Below are 9,474 nucleotides of genomic sequence, written 5' to 3'. Positions count from 1 at the left end.
GCACTACCAGCCCCAGCCCCAGCACCCATACCACCATCAGTACCACCAGCACCTGTACCATCAGCCACAGATCCAACACTACCACTACCACCAACAACAGCACCAGCACCAACAACCCCAGGACCAGCCCAAGCCCCAGCCCCAGCACCCACCCCAGCACTACCACTAGCACCACAACCAGCACCAGCACCACCAGCCACAGCCCCAACACTACCACCAGCACCACCAGCACCAGCACCACCAGCACCTATAGCACCATCAATACCACCAGGACAAGCACCACCACCCTCAGCCCCACCACAAGCACCACCACCACTAGCCCCACTATCAGTACCACCAGTACCACCACCACCAACACCAGGACCAGCACCACCAGCACCACCACAAACACTAGCACTACCAGCACCAGCACCACCAATACCTATATCACCACCACCACTGCCACCAGCACCACTAGCCCCAGCCCCAGCACCACCAGCACCACTTCCAGCACCAGCACCAGAACTCATACCACCGGCATCACTGTCACCACCTACACCACCAGCACTACAACCAGCAGCAGTGTCCAATTCCCTCTTCTACAGAGCCTGAGCATCACCTAATACAGGATTCCTTTTTACTGGGTGTACGTTCATCATCCCCTTCCCTTAAGTCTTAGTTCTTAACACAGCAAAGCTTGTTTCTAAGTTGGCTGCAGATCCTGAGCACTCTCCAGGGTGGCTGTCCTAAGTGTGTTGTCCCGGCTGGCTTCTGCGAAGGCACCTCCATGTTGACTTGAGCTCCAGGGTCTGGAGCATCTCACGGGGGCAGTAAATATTCTGGCTCCAAAGAATGACACTCATTCCCACCCCGAGGGCCATGCCCAACCCCATGCATCAGAAGGAGAGGGCAGTGGACATGCCTGTTGCAGCAGTCTCCACCACATATCCTCCCCCAGTGTTTTAGCATTCTTAGAGGATTTTACGTGTCCTATGAATAGCACATGGTTTTGTGAATCCAGTCCACAATCTTTGTCATTTGACTGGAGTATTTAGTCCATCTGTTAAAGTTTAAATCTAAAACCTTGTTGTGTGCTTGCTTCTATGGCTCACTTTTGAGTTTTGACCTCAGGTTTGGATAACACAGTCAGCACGTTTAATCATATCCTGTACTTGATAGTCCTAATGTCGTTGGCTTTGTGGGTCTGATTTTGTAGTTTGCCACGTCCTTCGATTTAGGGATGTCATGCTGGTTTTCTCATGTGTCTCCTGGGTGTTGATTGTGAGTCCATGTTACTGTGGGAATTCTCTGAGTCCCAGTCAACAGTGAGGTCCCTAGGGAGGACTGATACTCGTTTCTTCTAGGTGCCTCAGGGCATTACCAGCCCGGGAATCTTTAAGCAAAACTTTTAATTAGGGCTTTTTCAGATCTCCACTGTCATGTCAGACCTCATGCTTGGTGAGCATGGGCCTGTGATCAGGGGTGTCAGGGATAATTGTTTTCTTCTCTATGCAGAGCCAAGTGCAAGAGAGGCTGTGCCCTTGGAGGGCCAGCTATTGGCTCACTCCTGCCCTGGGGGAGGCCTCAGACATCCCAGGTGAAGGTGTGAACGGCCAGCAGGGCTGCCAGGGTGAAGCCTGGCTCCTGAGTGCGTTGCTGACCCCGTGGCTGCTTGTTGTTGCCCCTCAGAGGAATTCCCTACCTTCACCAGTTCATCAACGCTGGACGCTTTATCTGGTATTTTTAGGTGCTCAATATGAGGACTCCTGCAAAATAGAGGAAGGGAACCGAGTTCCTCATTCATTCGGCGAGTATTTGCCATCTCTGCTGTGTGCCTTGGCTGTCACCACGTGCATGCCCTTCATCCCAAAGCTATGCTCCCAAGCCTATGGTGGCAGATTACGTCTGTGAGCAGACGGACTAAAGTCTCTGCTCGTAAGACTCCCGAGAAGTCTGACCCAGTGTGGTGCTTCACTAAGACACAGGGAGCCAAGCACGCGAGGGCACAGGTGGAGCCCCGAGAGGGCTGGGCCGCCCTGCAGGGTCCAGGTCCTTCCTGGGCTCTCAATGAGGTATGCAGGCTGCTACCCTCACTGGGGAGCACTGGAACGTGAGTATCTCTGCATTGTGCCCCAAGATTACCTGCCCATAAATCCACAGAGAACATCTGCTAAGACCATTCCTCAGACAAGCCCCCTCCTCTGAGCTAACGCTGCCAGTCTGTTTAGCAGGACGCCCAGCAGCAGCACGTGTCCAGGAATTAGCTAGGCTTCACCCCCCAACCCCGGGGGATAAATGGGCCCCAGGCAGCTGCTTTCACTCCTTCCTCCCCAAGGTCAAGGGTCCAGGGGACCACTGGGGATATAAATCTGTTCTGGAGAGGGAAATGGGTCCAAGGAGGTATGTGTCACTAGAGGATGGAGGGAGTCTGAGGCTGAGCTTGCAGAGAAGTGTGTCAGGGACAGCGGCCTGTCAAAGGAGACAGAGAAAGGGCCTCGCCCAGCCAGTCAGGGGACAGGGCAGAAGCCTGGGGGCCAGAGGGACTCAGTGTGTTGGGGGCACCACCTGTTCCCGAGGGGCGAAGAAGACGAGTGAGGAGCACAGAACCCTGGGTGCAGCGATGCGTGGACACTGGGCCCTCGACAGCAGCAGAGGGGAGCCGGGGTGGAGGGGCTGACTGTGGGGAGGGGAAATGCCTTCCAGACACGTTGCTGCAAGATGGGCCCAGGAGCAGGGGCTGGACAGGGAAGACAGCGGGAGGAATGCCTTCTAAGACAAGAGAGCACGCTTGCTGGTGTGAGCCATTGAGCGGGGACACAGAGGGAGAGCTGTTGGAGGCCACTGAGGATGGTGGCGGGGGCGTGCTGCTCAAGCTGCTTGTGACAGGGGGATGTACAGTTCATCTGTGGTGGCCTGTGGGAGGGCCGAGCGTGTGGGGAGCCAAGACTGCTGTTTAGAGTGAGGATGGAGAGGTGGGAGATGTGAACCTGAGGAAACGGAGAGGCAGGGGCAAGAGGGTCTCCATGTGGAGGTGAACATGTGAAGAATTGGCAGGAGAAGACTGAGGAGGGCAGTGGACAGGGCACTGGGAGGTGGGAGGTGAGGAGGGCAGTTGACAGGGCACTGGGTGGTGGGAGGTGAGGAGGAGCATGGACAGGGCGCTGGGAGGTGGGAGGTGGGAGGTGAGGAGGACAGTTGACAGGGTGCTGGGAGGTGGGAGGTGAGGAGGACAGTGGATGGGCATTGGGAGGTGGGAGGTGAGGAGGGCAGTTGACAGGGTGCTGGGAGGTGGGAGGTGAGGAGGACAGTGGATGGGCATTGGGAGGTGGGAGGTGAGGAGGACAGTGGATGGGCATTGGGAGGTGGGAGGTGAGGAGGACAGTGGATGGTCATTGGGAGGTGGGAGGTGGGAGGTGAGGAGGGCAGTGGATGGGCATTGGGAGGTGGGAGGTGAGGAGGGCAGTGGACAAGGCACTGGGTGGTGGGAGGTGGGAGGTGAGGAGGACAGTGGATGGGCATTGGGAGGTGGGAGGTGAGGAGGACAGTGGATGGGCATTGGGAGGTGGGAGGTGAGGAGGACAGTGGATGGTCATTGGGAGGTGGGAGGTGGGAGGTGAGGAGGGCAGTGGATGGGCATTGGGAGGTGGGAGGTGAGGAGGGCAGTGGACAAGGCACTGGGTGGTGGGAGGTGGGAGGTGAGGAGGACAGTTGACAGGGTGCTGGGAGGTGGGAGGTGAGGAGGACAGTGGATGGGCATTGGGAGGTGGGAGGTGAGGAGGGCAGTGGACGGGCATTGGGAGGTGGGAGGTGAGGAGGGCAGTGGACAAGGCACTGGGTGGTGGGAGGTGGGAGGTGAGGAGGACAGTTGACAGGGTGCTGGGAGGTGGGAGGTGAGGAGGACAGTGGATGGGCATTGGGAGGTGGGAGGTGAGGAGGGCAGTGGATGGGCATTGGGAGGTGGGAGGTGAGGAGGGCAATGGACGGGCATTGGGAGGTGGGAGGTGAGGAGGGCAGTGGACAAGGCACTGGGTGGTGGGAGGTGGGAGGTGAGGAGGACAGTTGACAGGGTGCTGGGAGGTGGGAAGTGAGGAGGGCAGTGGACAGGGCGCTGGTTGGTGGGAGGTGAGGACAGTGGACCGGGCGCTGGGTGGTGGGCTGGCTGTAGGATCTATTCTACACAAGTACAAGCAGGAGGGAGAAGGGTCTGCAAGCGTCTCCAGGAGTGATGAGCTGGCCTACCCCATCTCCTGGCCGTCCCATGAGAGACCAGGAACCCACTGGATCATCTGGCAGGAAGGGTCTGTGCTGGGAGGACAAGGTCTTGAACCCCCAACCTCAGACAAGGGCCAGGGCAGATACACTGAGAACCCTCAGGGCACCTCTGTGAGTTTGGGGCCCTAGTGGTCAGTGGCCTGAGGGGACGGGGCCCACGGCAGCCGCGTGTTGCCTGTGCTGCTCCTCGGCACTCCCTGCCACAAGCACTGGGTGTGCGCTGGATCGAGCACCTCCTTACACTATTCTGACGCTTGCCAAGTGCTCTTCTGTGGAGTCTGGGGAGCCACCCCTCTGCTCGGAGGGAGACCCAGCCAGGGGCAGGAGGATGACCCCGTGTCTGCTCCCTCTGCCCTCCCCCAGGGCCCTCCAGGAAAGGAGAGACGGGCCAACGAGGTCGGGAAACAGTCTTTATTCAAGTGCAGAGACGGGTAACATGTGGACGCCAAGGCGAGGTGTCTGCGTGTGCCCCCTTATCCATCTCACGTGCGTCACCCGCTCGGACACCGGAAGCGGTGCTGGGTGGCAGCCTGGCTCCAGCAGTGGCTGTGGGTGTGGGCTCCGGTGCCAGCGGAGCCTGGGTGGCCAGGCCCAGGTATTTCCCAGCTGTGTGGCTGCGTGGCTTTCCTGCAGCCCACCCGGCAGGGCGCCTTGTGCAAGTCGTCTGCACGGAAGATGACCTTCCGCGTGGTGGGAATAAGAGGGAAGAGCTTGCAAAAAGGGGCGCCTGCCCACCAGGACCCCTCGGCCGGTTGCGTGTCTGTGTAGGGGTGTCATCAGCAGTGGCGCTCAGAGAGGTGACGAAGCCCCACTCGGCTGCTGGCAGCAACCCTGGCCCTGAAGGACCAGACTCGCCGCCTGCGGTCTACGGGCCCTGCGCTCAGACGCAGTTGTCAGGCACGCACTCCGCCTCCTCTTCCAGCTCCGGGCAGGGCGTCCCGTGGTTGGCGGGCTGCACGCGGATGTAGCGAGTCCTGCTCTTGGCCCCCAGCTTCCCGCACGGACCTCCGCACAGGCCCCAGGACGACCACAGAGAGACCTCGCAGTCCAGCGGCGTTTCTGGAACTGGACAAGCACAAGAGAGACCATCGGCACGTGCGCAAGGAGGCGCTCCCTGGCGGAAGGGGACCCTAGGTGTCCCTCGGAGGAGACCGTCTCCAGAGCTCAGAGTGGGGTGGAAACACCTGCTTTTATCAGCACTATTTGGAGTGCATACCCGAGGAAGCCACCATGCACACCTCCTGGAACCACCAAAACGACCCGAGTTCATGCTTCTACCCAAGGGCCGGTGCTGTCGCCCGTCTCCAGTGTCTGGGGCTCTAGCATCGCGGTGGCATGAGGTCCCTGGGGGATCCCGCCTGTGCTGGGTCCACGTCCCCAGGGGAGGGTGGAGAATGCTCCTGTGAAGCTGGCTCTGAGTGGGGCACGGTGGAGGAGGGTCTCGCCGCGGGCTACGCTATTCCAATCACGGACGCTTGAGGCGGACCATTGTGGGAGCGCGGCCCCCGGGCTTGCCCCGCACCCAGCACAGTTCTCCCTCTGTGGGCAGCGCCACCTCTGCCAACACCCCCCACCATCTCCTCTGCGGGAATGACGCGGAGCGGTCCACTTAGTGAAGTGTCCTTCCCGTCAGCCACGACGCAGCCACACGCTGGCACCCCCTGACGGATGGGCCTCTTTCACGACTCACTTCCGGGCTGCAGGGGTGTGAAAGGCTGTCAGTGGCAAATGTGCAAGCGTTAAACCTCCCGTGTGCACTTTGAATCACCGGAATCTAACATCTCAGACCCACATCGTCCTGCACTGAGGGCTCTGCACCCTTGTCTGAAGTTGCTCAGAGACGCAGATTCACACGACCTGAAGAGCACCGTGCCCTGGGGCCCTCTGAGCACCCGCAGCCTCGCCCTGCCTTGACTCCTTTCCTCACACCCCCGTGCGCCCCCGGGGCTGCGGGTGGCCTGGCCCAGCCTGGAGGCTGGCACAGCCCACCCAGGTGCCTGGCTTAGAATTGGGCACATTTCTTGGCTCTGAGACGTCGTCTGCAAGGTGGGGCAGCCCAGGGTGCACTGTGTGGGGTGGGGGGACGCCACGGGGCATGGTTCCTGGACCACCTCCCCTAGTGGGTTGCACGTGGGCGACAGGTGTGGCCTCCGGGAAGGTGGCAAGGTCCGGGTGTCATCACTGACACTTCGCAGACGGCCCCTCTGGGCGGTTTCTGGCCTTTGAGCATCCTTTTCTGTTTCTACTGTTTCTTCCATTTCTGTGGTGGACATTCGCTTTTAAGGATCATTCTAAGGTGAGAGATAAGAGCCTGGAGCAGGAGCTTTGTGTCGACAGCTGCATGGTGGCAGGTGAAGTCTGGATGAGTCCCCGTGTGACACACAAACCCCTGGTGGGGGTCCTGCCCAGGACTCAGCCAGCCTGAGAGCTTGAGAGCTTGGCACCAGGAGCACGCATGTTGAGAGTGGGGAACCGGAGGTGGGCCTGCAGTGGGGGTGGGACTGGGCTTACCTGAGAGGCTGTCCATGATCTCGTTGCCCCTGTCCACCAGGTCTGGGGCGGGCGGGACAAAAGCCCTGGGGTTCTGCCGGAGCCGCACCAGGGTCACTCTGGCGATGGGGGGCAGGGCCTTCAGGCGCGGGTAGTAGAAGGAATTTGCTGGGTGGCTGGGAGACGAGGATGTTATCTGCGGGGGAGGATGAGGAAGTTGGCATGGCCAGAAAACCCATAAGCCCACCTGCGCGAGCGTGCAAGCGTCCGTCATGGCCCAGGCGCGGGAGCCGGTACTAGGGGTCCGGCAGGCAGTGTGGAAAACAGATCCAACCCGGGCCCTCCTATGGGCGACACCACCCAGATAGCCTCCCAACCTCTGGTGCGGGCTCCTGAGCTCCCAGTGGCCCATGGGGCACGGGGCCCACGGCCTGGGAGCCAGACCAGTAATGTGGGGCCTCTCTGCTTTCCTCCCACAATGCAGCCAGCTCCCTCCTAGGCAGGGACTGCACCCCTTGCTCAGTGGATATGACGAACAGGGGCGTCTTCCAAACAGGAGACGGAGCCAGGCACCCCAGGTGGGTAGTGTCATCACATGCATCCCCGAGGGGCCCAGAGCCAGTGCGGGCACGGGGCCGTTGTCCCCTCACCTCAGTCACTGTGTCCTGCGGGATCGTCGCGAAGTTGGGGGAGGAGAAAGTGAAGCCGCTGTCTGTTCCGGCGTCGTAGGGGTAAAGGTCCACGGCGACCTGCTCCCTCCAGTGGTCCCCGTCACACAGGTCCAGACTGTCGATGCCCACAAACCAGTCAGGGCTGGGGACAATGCGCACCACGAAGGACACCTGGGGGGCCGGGCACTCAGCGAGGTGGTGGCCAGGTCCCGCACCCCACCACCCCCGCTGCCACTCCACTCACGAGCGAGTGCCTGGAATGGGCCTCGAGCTCCGTGGAGGTTTGCCCAGTGCCACTGGGCACAGCAGGGGCTGAGAACACTTCGTGCACGCTCTGCAGCTTCTCTCCGGCCGCCTCGATCTCCTTCATCAGGGCCCACGCCTCGCCCCGCTCCACAAAGTCCCTCAGCCCGTTGCTGACATACTGGTCCTTCCTCCACATGCTGTAGTCGGAGCTGTGCGCTGCCCCTGTGGGCGCCACCGTGTGAGCCGCCACGCCCAGCGGACGCCGGCCCTCCCTGCCTGAGCAAGACTGGGAGCCACATCCAGCCAGCACGTGTGGACGGTGACATCCTGCGGCCTCCTGCTGCCCGGGCACCTTGCTGGTGGGCATCCAGCCAGCCCTCCCCATGACTCCAGCCACCCTGCCCAGCACATCCCCAGAGTCTGGCCGGCACGCAGGAGGCACTTAACAAATACTTCTTGCGCTGAAGTGAACTGGACGAGAGTGCCCTCCAAACTGTGCCGTGTGGTGCAGCTGGGGGTGACTGTCCGCTCTCGGGGGATGGGGCGGTGCAGACACGCTGAGGACGGACGGGGACAGAGCTGCACTTACCTAGCAGGGACGACCACTGTGCGGGCGGCCGGAACAGAGGGTACTGCTTGGGGAAGGCTGTCTGGCTCCACTTGCCGGTGAAGGTGACGCTGTACTTGGCCAGGGGCCGGGCCATGCAGCCAGAGTCTCCCCCCAGCGGCTGGCCAGCAGCAGAGCCAAGCGTGGCCAGGAGGAGAGCCCAGAGGGCCTTGCCCCGGGCGGCAGCCAGGCTCAGGGTTTCCATCACCTGAGAGAAGGGAGAGCGCCACACGCTGGCCTCGCCGTCCCCCGACACCTTGCGGCATGCCTGCCCTGGGCAGGGACATCAGGGCAGCCCTTGCACGTCCCTCATGCTGCCCTCCCCGGCGGCTGGACCCTATCCTGGAGAGCGAAGCCGTGTGGGGTTACAGCTGGATTCCACAATGCGTCGGCAGGAGCCCAGCAAGCCTGGCAGGTTAGAGCCCGGCAGGAGGAGCTTGCAGCCTGGGCCAGCGACACCAGGCGGCATCCCAGGTTACACACCTCTCACGCTGCTGGCCCAGGGACTCCTGGGAACCTCGGGGGTCAACTTGTCGGACTCACGGTGCCCGGGCCTAGACAGCAAACTCGGGCCTCTCTGTTGGGGTGCTGCCGGTTTCTGGGCCGGGGAAAGCGCCAGGAGGCCTCAGGGGCAGAGGCGAGTGGGTACTCACCCAGCAGGAGCAGCGGGAGGGCGGGCAGCCGGGCTGTGGGCAGCAGACGGTCCTAGCGAGAGCCCAGAGCTCCAATTTATGCCGAGGACGGCGCCTGGCCGGCCAATGAGGCCCCAGGTCCCCCACCGCGGCCACCAGAGAGCGGCAGACAGGACAGGGAGAGGGAGAGAAAGGGACTTCTTCAGCCCCGGGCGCTGCCCCGCCTGCCTGCCCGAAGCTGGAGAAGCCTCCCCAGGCTGAGGTCAGCTCCTCCCGGGCGCCCGCCACCGCCGCGCCCTCTCTTTGTCTTCCCTCCCCTCCCCTCCCGCCCCTCCCCTCCCTCCCGGTTCTCTCCTTTCCCATCAGGCCCTTCCTAGTGTCTCCCTGGAGGTGGTGCCAAAGCCAGCGGCTGGGAGGAGAGCCTGCTCGGCTCAGGGGGCCAGCGTGTCGCACCCTCAGGGCAGGGCGGGACCTGAAGAGCCTGACGTTAGACCAAGGGTTGGGGCCAGGCTGGGGAAGCAGAGGCCCCCAACCCCGGCATCCCTGGCCTTGGGGCTCCAGGTGTCAGTGACCACAG

The 9,474-nt window shown here is 61.8% G+C and overlaps 1 protein-coding gene across 1 annotated transcript; it reads right to left on the bottom strand.

The window, feature by feature from the left end:
- Window positions 1-4,648: 4,648 nt before the first annotated feature.
- Window positions 4,649-9,242, bottom strand: SPON2 (spondin 2). Its single transcript, XM_070613491.1, has 6 exons — window positions 8,919-9,242; window positions 8,248-8,473; window positions 7,657-7,880; window positions 7,392-7,583; window positions 6,763-6,937; window positions 4,649-5,316 (listed from the first exon to the last, which is right to left on the bottom strand). Exons 2-6 carry the CDS (start codon window positions 8,468-8,470, stop codon window positions 5,132-5,134), a joined length of 999 nt encoding a protein of 332 aa, XP_070469592.1. The 5' UTR covers window positions 8,471-8,473; window positions 8,919-9,242; the 3' UTR covers window positions 4,649-5,131.
- Between the last annotated feature and the right edge of the window lie 232 nt (window positions 9,243-9,474).

Source organism: Equus przewalskii, chromosome 3 (assembly GCF_037783145.1).
Source record: "Equus przewalskii isolate Varuska chromosome 3, EquPr2, whole genome shotgun sequence".
NCBI classification, from domain to species: Eukaryota; Metazoa; Chordata; class Mammalia; order Perissodactyla; family Equidae; genus Equus; species Equus przewalskii.
This window is presented reverse-complemented; position numbering and strand designations above follow the sequence as displayed.